Source organism: Coenobita brevimanus, chromosome 75 (assembly GCF_032717465.1).
Source record: "Coenobita brevimanus isolate Jiangsu-jjx chromosome 75, ASM3271746v2, whole genome shotgun sequence".
NCBI classification, from domain to species: Eukaryota; Metazoa; Arthropoda; class Malacostraca; order Decapoda; family Coenobitidae; genus Coenobita; species Coenobita brevimanus.
The window spans coordinates 4,301,276-4,321,864 of NC_137028.1; the positions used below are offsets into that span (position 1 = coordinate 4,301,276).

Below are 20,589 nucleotides of genomic sequence, written 5' to 3' on the forward strand. Positions count from 1 at the left end.
TAAGATAAAGTAGCGTAATTTATATCTGATTTTGTTTCATTTGGTGTCCATTCTCTGTTTCCCTTCCTCTCCTTTCCTTTCACATGACTTTGTTTGTGCTGCGTCGACATGAGGAAATAAATACCGTAAAATTAATCAAATAACAGAATTCTTATAAAACTATGCTTTGTTTAGTGCCCAGTGACCCACTTCTTTTCCGAAGATTCTGTTTTATGTCGCTTTGACGTCACAGTAAAAAAGAAAACCTCCATAACACAGCTGAATAGTAAAATTTATGTGAGATTTGATTTTGCTGAGTACCTGCTGTTTTAACCAGGACTTTCACCTTTCTTCACCAGATCCCTGACTCGATCCTTTTCAGAAGACTCCATTTGTGTAGCTTGACATGAGTGTAAAGAATAAGCCATTGAAAAGATAAGCCGACAGAATTATGTGTACTTGACAACCATAAACGCCTGCAAAAGGACAGATAAAAAAAATGTAGTGCGGGTTATGTGGCGGGAAGTAACAGGAGGCGTAGATGTACAGATTAACACGTAACCCAATCCCTCGAGGTTGTTTGTGCAAGGTCAGTAGGTGTGAAAGTCCTGGGAAAGAAACTGAGACGTGGCTAACATGTATTTGATCTTTTTTTTTTTTTTTTTAATTCCTTTCTAAGTCTAATTCTTACACCAAAATGTCCAACAGCATGTTACTTCAGTGTTCCCTGTAGAAAGCTCAGCTGGTAGCACCAGATCAAGCTTCCTTAATATCAGACCCAAATCAGCAACATAAAGTACAGCATTTAGCAACATAGTACCTTTGAACGAAAAAGTTATCATTACAGCATTGGGGGAAAAATTTACTTTATAAAACCACTCATACAAACCTGTTGCCTGACGTCACAGTTTTCGAGGGTCTGACTAACAGAAAAGTAATTACTAAAGCGTTCTGTTCATAATCAGTAACGGCCCCTCCTCTCACTACACAATACTTTAAAGGCTGTTGAGTCGTGCATTTTCCTGCCAGTTGACTCCAATCATTCCGTTCTGTTTACCCTGTAGGTCCTCATATTACCCAATCACCTTGTCACACATACAAAGAAAAAAGTAGAAGAAGAAGAAAGAGAGGCAAGGGAGTAAGACAGGAGGAAGGAGGAACATCTAATTTAGTGACTCAACTTTATTTTCCTGTCCTCCTTCTAACTTTCACCCACGTCCCGTCACCGTCTTCCTTCCTTCTCCTACCCATGGCCTTTTTTCAACTTTTTCCAATGCTGTTTTAATTTTTCTTTATTGATTAGCGACCCTCCCAGTGCTGCTGCTTTAATTAAATTGATATGAGAGGGAGCTTATTTTACACTCTACCTTCTTCTGAATGTTTCCCTAAATAATCACTACATCCATGTGTTCAGTACCTGCCAGAACACTGAATTGGAATCTGCCAAGCTTTCACTGTACCTGCAATAACCGAATGCTAACAACACTATGGACAAAGTAAATAATTGTGACAGAAATACATTATAAATCTCAGAGTTGTAATTTAGGAGTGCACGGCTATCAGTGCTCATCATGGCGTGGAAAATGTAGGAGTTTTTATAAGGCCTCGACTGGATATAAGTGGCTAATTCGAGAGGACGGATGAAAGCGAGGCGTGGGGTGAGGGTGGCCGGAAGGATGGATAAGAGTGAGAGTAAGGCCGTGTGAGGGTGAGTGAGGGAGACTGAGGATGCGTGAGGATGACAATGAGGGTGAGGAAGAGGGTGATTGAAGGTGAGTAAGGGCGAAAGTGGATGCGAGTGAGGAAGAGTGAGTGAGTGGGGAAGGTGAGAACTAGTGAGGGTGAGGCGGGGTGAAGTGAGGTGAGGGTAAGGGTGGATGAGGGTAAGGAGGGGTGAAGTGAGGTGAGGGTGAAGGTGGTTGAGGGTGAATGTGGGTGAGGATGAGGGTGAGGGACGGTGAGGATGAGGGGGGGTGAAGTGAGATGAGAGTGAGTAAGGACGGGTGAACTGAGATGAGGGTGAAGTTGGGTGAGGATGAGGTGAGAGTTAGTGAGGGTGAGGGAGAGGGTGGGTGACAATGAGGATGAGTGAGGAAGGTGACGATTGGTAAGATAGGTGCGGGTGAGTGAGGTGAGGGTGAGTAAGGATGGGTAAAGTGAAGTGAGGGAAGGGTAAGGGCAGGGCGAAAAGAGAGATGAGGTGAGGGAGGGCGGAAGTGTGTCAGGGGCGGCGGGGCGTGGGAAGGAAGTGGTAAGTGAGGGAGGGGAGGGTGAAAGAGGGGGAGGGGGTTAAGGGGAGGGGCATTTGACCCTGGTGGGGAGATGTGAAGCCGGGTACAGAGCTTTACACCCGCACTATGATCACACAGTTTTTTACTCTATATTTGCTATGACCTGGCAGTATTATTCACCTTAGGGCTTTTGGAGTGGAAGGGAACTGATATAACCTTCATTAACATCTTTACCTGGGGCTCTCCTAAACTAAATAATGTGGGAAGAGATGAAGATAGATAGATGAGCAGAGAGAGAGAGGGAGAGAGAGGCGTAATTGATAGTTTTATTCCTGCTACACCAGACGATTTTATCCAGCTTAGGGGAGACATTTGGACGTGGAGGGGTTAGTAGTAGCTGTAATCAAGATATTTCCTCTAAGCTGCATACAATCGCCTGTGGTCGCCTGAAATAAAATTAAGTAGTTATATACCTCCCTTTCCTTGGGGGAAGCAGCCTAGGTATATAGTTAGATAGATATATCATTTATACGTTGGTGTGTGTGTGTGTGTGTGTGTGTGTGTGTGTGTGTGTGTGTGTGTGTGTGTGTGTATGTGTGTGTGTGTGTGTGGATTCTTTAACTCTCAGACTCCTAGGATTCACTCTCAGTTAAAATCGGCGTTAGCTGGAATACTAGAACAGTTTCTATCATGAGAGAGAATTAATGGTGACAATATAAACACTCTCAGGCTCTTTATTCCGTCGATAGGAAACAATACACGATCGATGGTGTTAATCCTTTTTCTGCGGTAACGTCTTTTCCATTTTTTTATTTTTTTATTTACAGTCTCATTATCATCCCACCTCGTTCACCTTCCTAAGGATAGGCTGAGGCAGAATCCAAAGCAGAGGAAGAGGGAGAAACACCATGCTCAGTGAAATGGGTCAGACACTGATTAGCATGCCATTCGGCCCCAAAACATGGTTCTACCTCACAGGCTTCAACGTCTGCACACTTTCTTTTATTTATTTACTTATTTTTTTTTTTTTTAGAGCAGTAGTTAATTTGTGTTCGTTTCGTTGCAGCGATAGGAGACGTTTTGGTCATGGAGGGAGGGAGTTATCTTTGTCAGTCAGACGTGTTGCAAGGGGCTGATTTGTGCCTCTGTCGTTAATGTGTCTTCCCTTCATTAACACATGTTCTTTTCGTTGGTATGTATTCGTTTTGTTTCAGAGACACAAAGTGACGTGGGCATTGAGAGAGGAAACTTCCCTTGTCACTATGAAAAGGATCACTGTTATTGTTCATTTAATTAAATTGTATTCCTTTCGTTACTTTGTTCATTACATTAATTTGTGTTAATTTTGTTGCAGCAGCAACACGAGACGAGGTTGCCATGGAGGGAGGGACAGGACCAGGGCCAGGAACAGGTACGGCGGAACCTGTGGCGCCACGTCCAGTTATGGCCACCAGATATATCCTCGTCTTCATGTGCTTCCTGGGGATGGTTAACATATACATGATCCAGCTGAACCTCCTAGTGGCGCTGCCGGTCATGGTTAACCACACGGCTGTTGTGGGCGACGACTACTCTTTCTCCAGCATGGGGATACAGCCTGTTGTGGTGGATGACCCGGGACCTCAGCAGGGGAGTGACTCGCAGGACGAGACAGCCCCTGATGACACCACATCGCGGTCCGTGATTGGCCATGGAGATATCTTGAGGCCCAGGTCCGGCAAGAATGTGTACCTACATAACGGCAGGAGTGAACCAGCAGGTGGCAGGCACGATAGTGTCGGTATTGCTATTGCCATTCCTGGTGCAGCGGGAATATATAATACTGGGTGGCCGGAATTCCACGATGAGCATTCATCCTTTGGTGATGTCACTCCAACCACCCCATTCGATGATGAAATTACAACGATTTCCCCTGATGGAACAGAGGCCACTACTGATGAAGATTTCCTGTACACTACTGTTGTAAGTGAGGACATGTACGATGAACCTGTCACCATGACCGACTTGGAACTAGACACGACCTTGCCACCACTCGCAGAAGACATAGATGGTCTCACGCTGCCTAAAACAGAAGCAGCTTTTGAGGTAACCAAAGACTCATTATCTCCCACTGCCGCTACATTGGATGATTCCACTCTGACTTCTTCAACTCCTCAAGCTTCATTTGCATCAAAATCCACGCCAGCGACCCAGCTTTCAACAGCTTCTCCAAACAAGTCGCCTCCCAAGTCACCAGTGCCAACAGTCAGTCCATCTACCTCAACCACTACTGGAACCCTTCACAGCTCCCCGTCACAGGTCAGTGATGAAGCCGATACCGTCACTTTACCGGCAGAAGAACTAGAAACCATTGCTCCAGCAGCACAGGATATGGATCCTCTTCCCGCCAAAACTTCTTCCACCACAGAAATCACAAACACGGATCCAGTAACTTCCAGTTCAAACACCAGCCCAGTGTTTCCCACGTCGAGCACCAGTCCAGGAACTCCCATTTCAGACACAAGTCCAATGACCCCTAATTTCAAGACTAGCCCAGTGACTCCCGCCTCAAACACCCGTCCAGTGATTCCCACTTCGTACACCCGTACAACCGTTCCCATTTCAAGCACCCGTCCAATGCTTCCTAATTCCAATTCGCGTCCAACGATTCCCAGTTCAAACACTGGTCCAATGATGCCCAGTTTAAGCACTCGTCCAGTGATTCCAGATTCAAATACTCGTCCAGTGATTCCAGATTCAAATACCAGTCCATTGGTTCCAGTTTCTAATACCAGTCCAATGACTCCCACCTCAAACAACAGTCCTGTGGTTCCCAATTCAAATACCAGTCCGATGACTCTCATTTCATTCCCCAGTACAGTGATTCCCAATTCAAAGTCCACTCCAGTGTTTCCCAGTTCAAAGACCAGTCCAGCGACTCCCAGTTCAAACACCAATCCAATGACACCCAGTTCAAACACCACTCCAATGACTCCCAGTTCAAACACCACTCCAATGACTCCCAGTTCAAACACCAGTCCAGTGACTCCCAGTACAAACACCAGTCCAGCGACTCCCAGTTCAAACACCAATCCAGTGACTCCCAGCTCAAACACCAGTCCAGTGACTCCCAGTTTAATGGCCAGTTCTGTGACTCCCAGTTCAAACACCTCTCCAGTGACTCCTACTGCAAACACCAGTCCAGTGACTCCCAGTTCTAATCCTACCATGGTTCCTTCAGTCAGTGGTCGAACCATAAATAAACGTTCTGTTGATGCCACGCCTTTCCTCTCAGACAACTCCAGTGTGGAATTCAACAGCCCAGGATGCCTTTCAGAAGAGGATTGTAAGCCTGGTAAAGTTAAGGAAGTCACACCCAAGACGGAGGAGGAAGAGTATTTATATGAAGGAGAAGTTGTTTATGATGATGTTCCTTCCACGACCCCGGTGTATGAGGACGAGGAAAATATGGAGACAACGACGATGTGGTATTATGGTAGTGACTGGGATATCAGCAACACCACGAACTCTTCTGACAGCTCCTCTTCCTCTTCGTCCTCCTCCTCCTCCTCCTCGTCTTCTTCCTCATCATCTTCCTCAAGCTCCTCCTCCAGTGAATCTGGCGAAGACTCTTTAGAAGAATCTGATGAGGATAGTGACGAGGATGATGAGAGCAACGAGGGACGGGAATACCACTCTGGGGAAGTGGACGAATTCGGCTTCTACAGGGATAACTCAACCGGGTATTATCTGGACGGTTACCTTTCCAATTACAATGAATCCCATGAGGGTAGTGACGAATCGGACAGCGACAGTGATGAATCGCTGGATGATGATGATGACGACGATGACGACGACGATGATGATGACGATGATGATGACGACGACGACGATGATGATGAAGATGAGGATGACGAGGATGAAGATGAGGAGGATGAAGACGAAGATGGTGATGAAGAGAACGAAGATGATGAAGAAAGTGGGAAAGAATCCACAGTGAGTATCCATAGACAAAGTTCATCCTTTTGCACAAGTCTTTCAAGTGTTCATGTTATATCAAAACTTAAGTCTGACCTGCAGTTATATCAAATGCTATAATATTCGTACATGCACTACGTATATTGGAGATTAAGGCTTGTTAGTCTTTTCCAGTCGTAAATAACCCAAGTTTGCACCATCCCCAGTATGATATTTTGAGCAATATTTTGAGTTCTTTCATCTGTGCTGTACTTGTTATACTGATAGCAAGATGTACGGTAATGTTCCTTATTCTGCTATGAGCTATATTAATCTTAACAAGCGTATTGCTCAGTAATACATGGGATCAGTATTTTTCAGAAACAGGAAAAAGAAAGAAAAAAAGTGCTCATATTACCAATCAACAAATTGCCCAGAGTTCCCCTTTTCCTGCAAAAATATGAATGAATTTTTGAATGAATCGAATAAAGAAATTAGTAAATATATTGATTGCTGCAGTAATTCAGAAAAAGGGTAATGATAATCATAATGATAAGAATATTAGAGTGTAAATAATAATGATAATAATCCATCAATCCATCCATCATCCAATCCTACGTTGTCCCATGAGGAGCATGGGAGTCCGGGGCTAGGCAAGTTGGTCCTGACACATAAGATGAGAGTGCTGACATTAAGATGAGACGTTTATAATAATAATAATAATAATAATAATAATAACGTACTTAACATGTACTTAAACGGCAGTAAATAATCTGTGGTTCTGGTACAGTTTAAACAAATCGGGGATGCGTGTAGTGTAGCGTGGGGCTGAGTGCACTTCATATGGGCTGGCTGCTCCGCTGTACATCGTTCCTTGTGTGTGTGTGTGTGTGTGTGTGTGTGTGTAAGAGAGAGAGAGAGAGAGAGATTCTGCCACTGAGGAAGCGATCCATTCCCACCCGATATTTCACACGCAGGTGTAGAACTGGAATGCCTAATAATAATGTGTAATGAGGCATCCTAGTATATGCGTTTTACTGTAACTTGGCCTAAATTTGCCGTCTCACCATCATGAATGCCGAGTACTAACGAGACTAACACTAAAATATGGAGCTAGCCACGAAGAAGTGCTATTGAAAAGATGTAGTCTTGTCTTTTTTTGCCGCTGAGCTATGTAAAATAAGCTGCAAAAGGACGAAAATCTGGCCCAAGTTAGTTTAAAAGCTCCAGAGTATATAACGTGTAAAAAGACATCGTATTTATAATTTGTGGTACTGGCACTGATTAAAATTAAGATGCCTGTTACACGCTATATATTTATTTTTCGGCAGTGAATGTTAATGTTAGGCTGTCTCGACCAGGTGTTTTAATTATTCCATCTGTGGCAGGAGCAGGGCGAGGCATCCTACGGGGAGATCACCCTAGCCAACCAGAAATACCCATCCACCGTCTGCTTTGAACCCAGGATGGTGGAACGTCCTGCGCCCCCTCTGGTAAGATCCTTCTTAATTTGAAATTCACCACACTTGATAGCGTTCCTGTCATCCTTAGAACCCCAATACCATCTGAAGCCTGCTCTGTCCTTAGTTATATAACACCAGATCTATTACTTTCTGCTGTTGTCGTCCTTCAGATGCAATAGCACTTTTTCATGTAATATCACTCTACAACCATACTTCAACAATTCTGCTACTCTCTGTCACTGCCATTCCTATAAAGCCAGCTGCATTTTACCAGACGTAATACATTCTACTGCTGTTATCCTTATAACGTTCCATCTTCACCTACGCATCACCAGACCTAGTACTTAACGTTACTATCGCCCGAAGAACGCAAGCACCCACTCAGAGTTGCATGACACTAGTTTCACACTCTTCCCTGCAATTTTTTCAACAGGACGGTGAGTTCGTATGGACGGCACACCTGCAGGACCGCCTCCGATCTGCTTTCTCATGGGGCTTCCTTCTGACTCATCTAGTGGGTGGGAAGCTGGCCGGGGTGATTGGCGGGAAGCTGTTGTTGCTGATGGGGGTGTTATTGGCAGCCCTCCTAACCATCCTCACCCCTGTAGCAGCCGTCGTGGGTCCGTACTGGCTCCTGGCGGCCCGTATCATGGTTGGCGCCGCTCAGGTCAGCTCTCACACCCTCCCTTACTAATCCCTTTAAGTACTGTGACGCCATTTGCATTTTATGGTTGCTACCTCTGAATGATTATATTTAGCTTAGTAAATGTTTCTCGAAGCCCGGAGGATTGAAATTCTCCAGCAGCTTTTTCAGTGATTGACTACGAATTTAGTTTTTTATTATTCATCGTAGTTTTAGATTATTTATACTCAGTCTGGAGAAAGATCACTCATATTCAAGGGTTAAGAAGTGATTATTAGTTCCCTCAGTACGATGGCGTCTTTTCGCTTTATTCATCTCGTAATTTATTATTTTATTATTATTTCCAAACGATATTATTCAGTTTACATGAGTCTTTCCGAATGGAGAAGTTAGATTTAGTCTTTCTTAACACCATCACTTCTACAGAGTCTTCTGGTGGCTCTCATAACCAGATAAGTGACGTCCTCGAGCATCAAAGGGTTACCGTAGACTTTATTACCCTCTTGCAGTTTATCATTGTAAGTCACGCATGTCATTTATAAAGCGTAGTTCTGTATGTGTGTGTGTGTGTGTGTGTGTGTGTAATAATGATGTGTTCATAAAATGATGGTGATGTGTTTTGCAGGGTGTGTGCATACCAGCAGTACACGCAGTACTGGCACAGTGGGCACCCCCTCTCGACCGCACTGTCATGGTTGCCTACACATATTCGGGTAAGTTACCTTTTTTTTTTTTTTTTTTTTTTTTTTTTTTTCCCATAAAATACACGTACACAATGAGAACGCAATCAATTCGCAAGCTGCTGAATGTTTCGAAAAGAAATATATATATGCTTAACCATTTCCAGACGTAACTAAAGTGCCCATTTTACTATGCTGACAAAGATGCCAAACCCTTTTCAGTTCAGTTGATGGCCAAGTGTACTCAGTCTGGAGGGTTGTTTTGACAGATAACCAACGAGATTCATTCCCACCTCATAACTAAGGCATATTGAATTTAATGTAGGTGGGGCCCACTTCTGTCAGGTGATAAACAAAAGGGCTATAGTGGATTTCCTGGAAGCTCCTCAATTCGTAATACTCTGGTAATCGAAGACCATACAAGCTTTGACATCGAAGTGAAGATGATTTTTGGTTCCTGTATATCGTCCGTTCAAAGTTAACAGTTTATGACATGAGAAAATAGGTTTAATGTATGTGTCTGTCTGATGAGTAGATCAAGATAATACTCATAAAAGCTTGTTTGTGTTCATCTGGCCAGACATGGTGGGCCTGACGAAATAGTGAAAGATAATGTTATTCAGGTATGCTGATAGAAAGGAGTTCAGTAATTCTTTGTAGGTTCTCGGCTTTGTTTTCAGTTGCGAAAAGCAGACAGTGCATCGGAAAACAATAATAAAACAGCCGAATCAGGACAACGACAAAATACAGCGTTCAGTGCCATAGGAGAGCACGATTTTAATAAGTTCACCATGTGGACACTATAAAATATTTTAGGGTGACGTAGCATTATATAAGTAGAAAGAGACCGCGTCTTCGCCAGTATATATTACGGCTCTCGCTGGAATGTAATCCCGGCAACAAACAGTTCTAATGCTTCAGTAAAGGATTTTCATGTTTTAACGGTGACAGCTAATCCAAGTTTTCGAGAAGTCGTCATCAGTAGCTTAAACAACCTGATCCCTGCAAGGGATTTGTCACAAAACTTCTCACCGTCTGTACGTTGACTATATTAGAACAAAATTGTTCTTTTCTCCGTAAGGAGCGAATTAGATCAGAGAACAGTATAATGAAATTCCAGGTAATCCCCTGGTCTAGTATAGCGCCTACCCTGTTATCATTTAGTAAGATGAATCACTGAAAGATAAGTGAAATTCTTTTTTAAATACTGTGTGCAAAATCTTTCTTGTAACAAGAGGCTGAAACTCTAGCGAAAACCATTTAGCAGTTACAATTTTACATTTTAATGGATACAGTACAGGTGTCACCCCAGATCTTATATTGGGATGAGGCGTCGTGCAAAGATACGGTAAATGCCATGTTAATAATATGGAGCTTAAATTCAGGACGGAAATGCAAAGTAGTGTACGTGAGTGAAGTAACATATAAAAAGAAGGCTAGATTAATAAGTCTATCTATCTATCTATCTATTGCCAGACGCCCCAATCCCGTAAGGGGTGGCCATTTGACTTTGAGTTATTGATTTTACAGGGAGGGGCACTAACCCTCCAACAACCCACTTGCTGACATGTAGGGAATTAATAAGTCAGGATAAAATAAACTCCTTGGTAATGATAGAATTGTGTTGACAGGACTGGCTGTAGGAGCAGCACTGGGCGGGCCGCTGTCTGAGTGGGTGGTAATGGTGGTGGGGTGGCGTGCCTTGTTCTACTGCCAGGGTGTGGTGGCCATGGTGTGGTGCGTGGCGTGGCAGTTGCTGGTGGCCGACAACCCCACCCGCCACCCAAGGATCACCCAGCAGGAGAGGACGCACATCACATCATCCCTCGGGGCCCAGCATGCAGGGTGTGGTCTGCCTGTACCCTGGGGACATCTCTTCAGGTACAGAGCATTCATCAAAATTTCTTCCCTGAGTCTCTGGGTGTTTTGCAGATCACCTACTGAGACAAAGACTTCATACATAATTTGACATTTTTAGGAGTATTATATTTATATTCTTTTATGTTCAGAGGCGGGCGCAAGAGAGAGAGAAAGTCAGTCAGTCAGTCCGTCGGTCACAAATAAGTGTTTCATCCACTCCAGGTCTCGACACGTGATGGCTGTGGTTCTGGCTGAGCTTGGGTGGGCGTGGGCGTGGTTCACTCTGCTCCACCACGCCAGGGAGTACCTCGTCACTGTCCTACACGTCGCAGATCACCAGGTCAGTCAAACGTAACTCGCCACCACAGACTATCGAGATTTTAGCGTTAGGTTCTGCAGTTACAAATATTTTTTAAAGCTGAGTTTAAGTTGACCTGTTTATACTTTTTTTCATCACTCATACAGCAGCCATGCACTTCACAACCAAACCGGAGGTGGCTGTCGAAGCAAAAAAAACAAAAAGAGTATTAAGTAGCTGCTATGGAGACTTGCTTGTCAAATTGGAAAATTATGTTAAAGTGATGGTGATGATGATAATGGTGATGGTGATGATAATGGGTATGATGATGATGGTAATGATGGCTATTTTATCTCTGTAGCAGGAAAAATCAATATTGCTGCACAGAAAACCAGGATTATCCTTCGTTTACCCCACTCAGAACGTAATATACATCAGTAATCTTTAGACCTTGATTATCAAACCCAGCAAAGGTTCTGACCAAACTCATAATCAGTCTCCTGTCGTAAGTAGGACTAGTTTTGGCGAGAGATTATCCTTCCTTCCTGCAGAGAGAAAGAGAGAGAGAGAGAGAGAGCTTAGTTGCGATTAAGGATTAGTCGTAAGTTTATTATTGTGAATCCTAACCCTGGAATCCCGATCATGCCTTTTGGCTTTTTCCATTTATCCTTTCACTGCCCTTTTATTATTGTTCGACTGTACTTTGTGTCCTTGTATTGCCTTTTTAATATCCATTCTGTCCTTCTACTGTCCTGTATGTTCTCTAACTGTCTGCTCTGCCCTTTTAATGTTCTCGTGTCCTTTAACTGTCCGTTCTTTTACTTTCCTTTGTCCTTGTACTCTCCTGTATATCCCTGTAATGTCCAGTTGTCATTTTGCTGTCGTTTAACTGTCCCTTAACTAACTTTTCCATCCTTGTATTCTTCCTTTTATTGTCCTTTACTAGGTTTTCCCATCCTTTTACATTCCTTTAATAATCTTCCTTCGCACACGTGTTACCTTTTGTGCTTTGCGTCCTGGTTCGATTGGCGTGGTATACCGCTTTGCTTTGTACTGTTTCTTTTTTGTCCTTTAATTAGCCTTTCCCGACCCTTTACTATCCTTTGATAAGTCTCCCTACCACACATATCAGTTTTTCGAGTGGAGTCGGGTACCCCTCTTCTATGTGCCGTTCCTTTTACTCGTTTTATCCATCACTAGCTTTTACTGTCCATTTTGTTATCCTGTTATAATCCTCCTTTGCACACATGTCACCTTTGTATTTCTGCTTTGCGTCCAGGTTCGCGTGGCGTGGGGTACGGCTCTGCTTGCAACGTGGGTGACGGCTATGGTGTATGCGTCACTGGCAGACTGGATACGCCGCACCAACCGACGCTCCACAGTGGTTGTACGTCGAGTCGCCAACACTATATGTAAGTACTGGATGCCATTCTGTTTTAGGGTGCAATAAAAAAAACAAAAAAGAGATGCCGTAATCGACTTTTAGCTAGAATCAACTGATGTACTGGAACTGCCTATTTTATTAGAATCACTGGCTGTTTTACTAGAATGGCCGTGTCGGATCGTGTAGGCCGGGATAAAAAACTGAACAGAATGCATCCCGTTTATTGGTTCACATCCTGGGCATAATTTTCATACCTTAATCCGTGTCATGTTTTTTTTTTTTTCCAGTGAGAGGAGGCTTGTTCAAAACACAGTCAAATGATGTGTTCTTCCAGTTTCTGTGTCGACCTTCACGACCAGAAAATTATTTGATATCGTCTTCAGTGTGACGAGGCCTTGACGGTAAAAAAATGACCCCATTGCCTCTCAAATGACGACTGCACTATTACCGTAATTGTTATTCGATGTTGTTCGGCTTAGGAGTGACTCGTTTGTCTAAGAGTTAATGTTTCTCTAGGTGCGGTAGTGACAGCTGGTTGCCTGGTGGGTGTGGCTCAGTCCAGCTGCTCCCAGGTGGCTGTGCTGGTGTGGTGCGCTATGGCCCTCCTTCTGGGTGTCTCGGCGGGATTCTCCTCCTTCCTGGTCAACGCCGTGGAAATAGCGCCCAACCACGCCGCTGCAGTCATCGGCCTCAGCGGCACAGTAGGGGCGGCCGTCCAGGTTCTCTCGCCTCTCTATGTCGCCTATCTCACCGACGGACAGGTACTGGAGCCAGGTTCACTGACAAGCTTACGATCACCCCCCTGCCGTAGCCTAACTCTCTTTGTGGCCTAATCTCTCTGACAAACAAGTAGTGGAACCAGATTATCTTAAAACTTTAACGATCAGTCCCGTATCATAACTTCCTATAATGTCTATCTCTCCGACGGGCAAGTTCTGGAGCCAGATTAACAAAATATCTGTATGTCGTCCCTCCGTGTGACTTATTTTACAGACAAACAGGTAATAGACCACTAATGTTTTAAATGAAGAACCTTCAGTCTTTCTTCATATAGTAAGTCACACATGAGTCAGTTAAAAAATATTCTTATATTTTTGACTTGGTTTTTGTGAACTACATTGATGCTAACTTTACCCCCAGGCGACGCTTGAGCGGTGGCGTATGGTGTGGTATACTGGCGCCATCATCCTCATGCTTACCAACTGCCTCTACTTCCTCATGACGTCGTCTAAAGAACAGGTGTGGAACCGTCCCGTGGCGGTGCCAGTGTACCCCAAACGGGAGGCGAACATCCTGGCCCAGGGACGGGCACGAGCGCCGCGGCCTCCACATTTGGCGGGACACAACAGGGGAGTCAAAAACCTAGGGTACATGTACACCGAGCACCTGTAGCATCTTCAGAATACTACTCCGCACCTGTAGATGCACTTTAGAAATATTCCCCGCTCCTGTAGCGTCTGTAGAAATATCCTCCGCTCTCGTAGCACACTTTCGCTGCCGTGGACACACTTTGGTATTTCATTCAGACTAAAATCAGACCTTGCTATACAGCTGGGGAGATTTCTAGAGCCCGTTTTCTCGTCAGCTTAGGACGCTTTGTAGCATCTCATCTTTAACTACATGTTTTGCTTATTACGTGTCATTATTCTCTTGCGTATTAGTTGTATATTGACACATGTGTCCATGAATAACATGCAAGAGAATAGTATCGTGTCATATGCAGACTGAAGATGGAAAGGAAGAGATGCTGTAGGAAGCTTCCTTAATAGAGGTTGTTTCTAACCTCTTAAATGTGAGGGGTTGTTCCTGAGATGGATAAATGTGGCTGGTGTTAGCATTAACATAATAAAGATGACGATATCGTGTTAGTAGTTGTTGTAACCTCAGGTTCATCTGGAACATGAACCCAGTGGATCGCTGGCTGAAGTTGCTATGCTCTTGCAATCCAGCCTTCACAGGAATAAGGAGAGGATTGAGGGACTTTTTATAACCAGGTAGCAGAGCCGCCTGGTTACTGGCATAATCGTGTCACCACTTTGAGGCGTCCCTCTTCAGCACCGACGACATCGTGCATACTGGGTGTAACAAGTGTTTCCCACACGTTTGGTAGTCATCAGTCCTGTGACTGCCTTGACTTATCTCAGGCACTACATGTTAGCCTGAATACAACACGGAAGAGCGTCCACAGCTATTGAAGTGGTTATCTACTGTAGACCATCTTACATTCTTTGACTGCTAGTACTTCTCTTAGCTGAATAACATTTTCTCGCGTTAGCCTGAAAATAATATCTAAGTGCGTCAACGGCAGTAGAAAGGTTCACAGACAGAAGCTCGTATTTTCGTGGCATCAGGAAGATTATTAGCACTTCTTCCTTTGTGATTTATTTTTCAGTTTACACTTTAATCTCTTACGTTATTTTTTTTTTTCGCATATGAACCTAGTTTACATGAAGAGCAACAATACTGGAGACAGGAACGGATAAGAAGTGTTAGAAAGCTTCCTGTGCCTGCGAAAATGCACGCCAGAGAGCAAGAGGAGGTGTCATCATTTCATCCTGTAAATTAATAAGTGGCGAGTGATATAACGCCACAAACACGGTGATAATAAACGCATGGGCCGCCGAACTTCAGCGAACTTCCGCGGCTTACTGTACAGTCGTGGTCAGTAGTTCTTTTGTACCGTCTTCGAGCTGAGAAACAGGAGAGTTTGAACTCTTCACTAGGAGGACGTTTTATTTTAGTTATTTTTCCAACTTCCTTTTTAGCCGAGTGAATAGTGTTGCTAACTACACAGCTGCAGCCCCATGGTTTGAATTCTAATGTCATTCGACCTAGATTTATCCACTCTTTCTGGGTTGGTGGTAAAATGAATGCCTGCAGGCAAAGTAACACCCAGGGGAGGTAACTGTGGAAACCTGAGTGATGCAGTGGCGTTGTATCCCAGGCCAGTGGGTGAATAATTTGCCATTGACTTGAATGCATTAAGTTACGGAGACGAGGACCACAGCTGAGCGCTTCTTGACGTCTGCCCCCACCAATACCTTTACTGTTTGCTAAACCTCCAGATAAGTATGTTCTTGTTTACGAAATGAAAGTGTTGATGGAGATGGTTCCTAATCGCTTCACCGCAAGAGATCTCTCAAGCTGAGTATAATTGCATGGTGGTTGCAAGATTGTAATAACAGATGTGTCCTAGTATTGAATAAGTAAACGAACACTGACTCGAACCCTGCCAACAGCTACAGATATATAATGGAGTCCAATGGTAGCAAGAATAAAGGGGAAAAAAGGCGTCATCGTATTAAACGAGGTAAAAATACGGTACTTGCTGTAGACGTATAAATGAGCTTTTGATCACAACTGTGCATCATCATCTGTCCCCGCGGAAAGTAAATAGCATCCGGCATTACTCGTGCACCCATTTTACACGAAATTCTTTTAGGATTGCTTCTGTAATTCGTCAGGATGCTTAGATGTTTACTATAATGAACTTGAATACCACAAAACCTACTTGGATTTATGTTAAGTTACAGATGTTATTGTATTTTCCGCGGAGAGTCATCCCACTTGTAATGGATCATATTCATGAAAAGGGGATTGTGTAGTAGTGTGGTAGGAGCTGTAAATGGTGTGGTGTAGTTAAGAACTGAGTGTGGTTTGATGGTATAAATATTGTGGTTGTGGTGTGATACGGAGTGGTGTGGTATTGTGGTAGGAACTAAGTGTGGTTTGATGGTAGAAGTTTTGTGGTAGTGGAGTGGTATTGTGGTAGGAATTGATTCTGGTGTTATAGAAGAAGTATTGTAGTGCTAGTGTGGTAGAGAGTGCTGTGATATGGTTGTATGAACTGATTGCGTTATGATGGTAGTGCTGTAGTAGTAGTAGTGTGGTAGAGTGTGGTGTGGTATGGTGATAGGAACTACTTGTGTTGTGATGGTAGTACTGTAGTAGTAGTGTGGTAGGGAGTGGTGTGGTATAGTGGTAGGAACTGAGTGTGATCTGGTGGTAGGGATACTGTGGTTGTAGTGAGGTAGGGGCAATGAATGGTGTAGTTTTGTGGTAGGAATTTAGTGTGGTGTGATAGTAGATTATTTTATGAATGCAAAAACAATGACTCATAGGCTGATAAACATAAAAAAATAATTCCTTTCTAGATAATACTAAACAGTGATAGATGGGTGTGAGAGCTGTGTATGGTGTAATGGTGTTGGAAGTACTCTGCAGTGATATGTGTGTTCCCGTACTGTGGTGATGTGGTAGGAAGCGTGAACAGTGTGGCCGTATTGTGGTGGTAGTGTGGTAGGAAATTAGTGGTGTGGTCCTGTTAAAAAGTAGCAGTGTGGTTAATACCGTAAGTGATGTGGTGGTGTTACAGGTGTGAGTGATGTAGGGATAGTGAGTGTTACTGTGGTGTTATGGTAGTGTGGTTGCAGCCGAGAGTGGTGTAGTGGTGTTACAAGTGTGAAATGTGTGAGAATCGTGTGTATTGTAGTGCGTGATGTGTGGTGTAGTGGTGGTTGGTTGGTACTGAGTGTTATTTGGTGGTATTATCTGTCAGTGATGTAGTAATAGTGAATGTTTATAGTGTTATGGTTAGGTGGTGCCTTGGTAAGTACTGAGTGTGCTGTGGTGATGTTATGTGTGACTGAAATAGGAATCATGAGTGGTAGTGTGGTGCTTTGGTTTGGTGATGATGATACAGCAGTCGAGAGTGATGTGGTGGTGCTCTTTGTAAGTGATGTAGGAATCGTGAGTGGGATCGTGGTGTTAGGGTGTGCTGGTTGCGTGGTTTCAGTCGAGAATGGTGTTGTGGTGTTATAGGTAGGAATTTTGCAGGAATCATGAGTGATACTGTGGTGTTATAGTGCAGTATTAAGGAATTGGTGCTACGATTATGGCACTGTGCTGAACTCAGACCGAATCTCCAGTGGGTCGTATTATCATTAGCACAGGAGATTTCGTATCACCCATTCCTCAGCGATTGTGCCTTGATATCCTCTTGTATGTTATTGATATAAGCTGTGTCCATTGTGACAGGCACGCAACACCTGTCTAGCTGAACACTCACCTCCTTTATGTCCATCTCCCTAATATGTGAGTTATCTGGTACTCCCAGTCCATCATGTATGCATCTGGTCATATCTGAAACTGTTTCCCTCTGTCTTACTTTCTCAGTGCCTGTGATCTCCATTTTTTTTTTTTTTTTTCAATGTCCTGGCATCTTGAAATTCACGTATTTTCAATCTGGATCTCTTATTTATTCAGTTTTCATTATAAGGGACAAATTTTCTAGACTCCCAGGCCTTTTTTTTTGGGGGGGGAGGGGTATAAAAATCCGATATTAATAACATGCAAGATAACGTTTAAGGTGTTATACGGAATAGTTAGTTAACGAAGAGATGCTACGAAGTTTTCTATCTCATCTGGAATAAAGCACAGTATCGCTATAACTTTGGTGCACGGAGACTGTATCTTACCATTTTTACATATTATAACAGCATCCCCATATAATATTCACCTGTACAAAGTGTAAAGATATTTAGGTTTAAGGTATACCCAACGCCTGTGTAAGTCGACGAAACTGCAGTATACTCGTATACTGCATGGAATGTTGTCAATTCTAATTTCGCCTTCTTGCTGTATAAATACTGCAAGGTGGCAAAGGAAATTAGACCCACATGTAGCATTATTGCCTCATTTCATTCCCTGTAGCTTCGATCATGTTATTAATACGTGATCCGCAGGCAGTAACTCATTTTCCATAGTAATGTATTTATGACAGCATCCCATGAATCAGCACAGTTGATTCGTGGGTATTCCAGATCCTACATTACTCTGAGTTTGGACAGCTTCTGACATGGCGCAATAGGATGGTGTTAACCCTTTGTCGTAAGTGACGTACTTTGTATATTAAACATGTTAAACCCCAAAATCTTCTTGTATGCCACTAGTGTAAACTGTGTTGTTGTTAAAATTATTATAATAGCATATAAGAGAATGTCAAGATTTAACCTGCAAAATGGAGCACAGAAGAGATGTTACGAAGCCTCCTTTGTCAGTGTTAATACAGCTCACAGTGGTAACTGTCACTCGTCAAGCAATAGAATGCCCATATCAGTAGATATTATTATGGCTGCTAGTTCATTACCAGTACGTTGATGGGCTGTTCACGTTGACTACTTAGGGTCATTTTCTTTAACTATATTTATCGGAAGTCAAAGAAAAAAATGCATCGCAGAGAAATAATGGGAAATCAATTTTAACCTTCAAAGTAGTCTACATTGGGTTTCACAGCTGAGTAAAATTTCCAGAAATTTGTGAGAGTAGAATAGCTAAATTTTCTCCGACGGGTGAAAAGGGCGTTACCAGCCAGATAAGGAAGATAAGTTGCCACTGCTTACAAGGAAGAGGCTTAGTGGGTGACACGCATCAAAATGGCGCTGCGTGGGAGGTTGTCCCTTCTCATTAATTTCAGGATCTCCAGTGGGTATTGTGTATACACTTAGCATATTCCCTTTGGCCCAAGTCCAGGTATCCTCTCTGTAGAATCCACTATCTCCTCACTTTATTGTTGTTTTCCAAGGCTCCTGTCCCTCATCTGTGTGTTGGGTGCTCTGGTTGTCTTAATATTGCGCCATGCAAGATAGTGCCATTCATATTTTAGAACAGTGGTAAATTATTATATGGTAATGATATTCTTGAAAGTTTACTGCAGGCAGGAAGAAAAAAATTGTGCAAATCTTATAGAATAAAAACTTAGGTGATACCATAACTCAGACCCTGAAAAGTACCGATAAGGATAAAAAATACTCATCTGGATATCAGAATATATGGACAATTTTTTTTTTTTATGAGATAGGGATAATGGCAAATACAAATGCATATTGTCACTTTTAAATAAATTATATATACCACTGTATCATTCATTTTTCCTTCAGCATTACCATTTCTGGTTCTGAGGAATACATATTCTCTGTTTGCCTTAATTCCGAAGATGTGGCCACAGATAAATTGCCTCCCCTTTCTGTCTACCCTCCCTCCGGCTCACATCATCCTTATTCATAAGCTTCGTTCCATCCCTCCTTCTCATCCTCAGTCTCCCCCTCTCCCATTCCTAGGTTTATTTATTGCTCCATTATATGCCACAACAATGAAGCCATTGCCATTACAGCCAAAAGTAAAGGTAGGCGATATATTCTCTAGATAGCTGAAACAAAATGAATGATAAACTTTAATATACTGGACACACACACATACACTCTCTCTCTCTCTCTCTCTCTCTCTCTCTCTCTCTCTCTCTCTCTACGTGTGTGTGTGACATAGACAGCAGCATTGGAAATGGAAACTCTCTAAATACGTTTGCTGATGATGCAGAAATACAAAGGAAAATTACAAACACAGACTCTTACATAAAGCTACAAGGGGAATTAAATAAGCTTCATGAATAGAGCAATAGATGGCGAATGGGATTCAACGTGGACAAATAGGCCCTATCATGTAATAAATTTTGGTAAAAGTGAAAAAAGATCAGAGTGGGACTATAAGTTAGCAAGTTCAACCCTACACACGTCAGAAAAGGAAATAGCTTTAGGAGTGATAATAATACAGTAGACTCCGGCTGACCACATAAATGAGAAAGTAAGGAACATGTACACACTGCTTGCTAATATGAGGGTAGCATTCATATACATAAATGAAGACATGCTGAGAAAGTTAATAACATCATTCATCAGACCAACTCTGGAGTATGCATCAGTAGCCTGGAATCCACATCTCAAAAAAACACAGATGAGACTGAAAAAGTAAAAAAGGGCTGCTACAAGATGGGCACCAAGTTTAAGGGATCTAAGCTATGGAGCAAGCCTCGAAAAATTAAACCTACCAACATTACAGGAGAAAAGGAAGAGACATGATTATGTTATATAATGCATCACAGGATAAGAGAAAATAGTCATGAGTATAACCTATGGGGAAGCAACATCAGGACGACGCTGCAAAAAAATGCACAAAAAGAGAGGTGATAAAGATGTAAGGAAATTCAGTTTCCCAAAGAGAGCAACTGATCAGTGGAATGCAGTACCGAATGAAATAGTGTGTGTCAAAACTATTCATAAA

The 20,589-nt window shown here is 42.9% G+C and overlaps 1 protein-coding gene across 1 annotated transcript; it reads left to right on the forward strand.

Annotated features, from left to right (window-relative positions):
• Positions 1-1,717: 1,717 nt before the first annotated feature.
• On the forward strand, positions 1,718-13,866 carry LOC145408026 (uncharacterized). Its single transcript, XM_080278828.1, has 10 exons — positions 1,718-1,751; positions 3,565-6,185; positions 7,535-7,639; positions 8,043-8,276; positions 8,878-8,965; positions 10,564-10,813; positions 11,015-11,132; positions 12,370-12,502; positions 12,991-13,235; positions 13,615-13,866. The coding sequence occupies exons 1-10, from the start codon at positions 1,718-1,720 to the stop codon at positions 13,864-13,866; spliced, it is 4,080 nt and encodes a 1,359-aa protein (XP_080134954.1).
• The last annotated feature ends 6,723 nt before the right edge of the window (positions 13,867-20,589 follow it).

What these genes read in the sequence shown, in the direction of transcription:
- LOC145408026 (XM_080278828.1), top strand. Translation starts at nt 1,718, where the DNA reads ATGACAATGAGGGTGAGGAAGAGGGTGATTGAAG. An exon ending in TACACGTCGCAGATCACCAG is followed by an intron (nt 11,133 to 12,369) that starts GTCAGTCAAACG and finishes CTTTGCGTCCAG; the next exon opens with GTTCGCGTGGCGTGGGGTAC. An exon ending in TCGAGTCGCCAACACTATAT is followed by an intron (nt 12,503 to 12,990) that starts GTAAGTACTGGA and finishes ATGTTTCTCTAG; the next exon opens with GTGCGGTAGTGACAGCTGGT.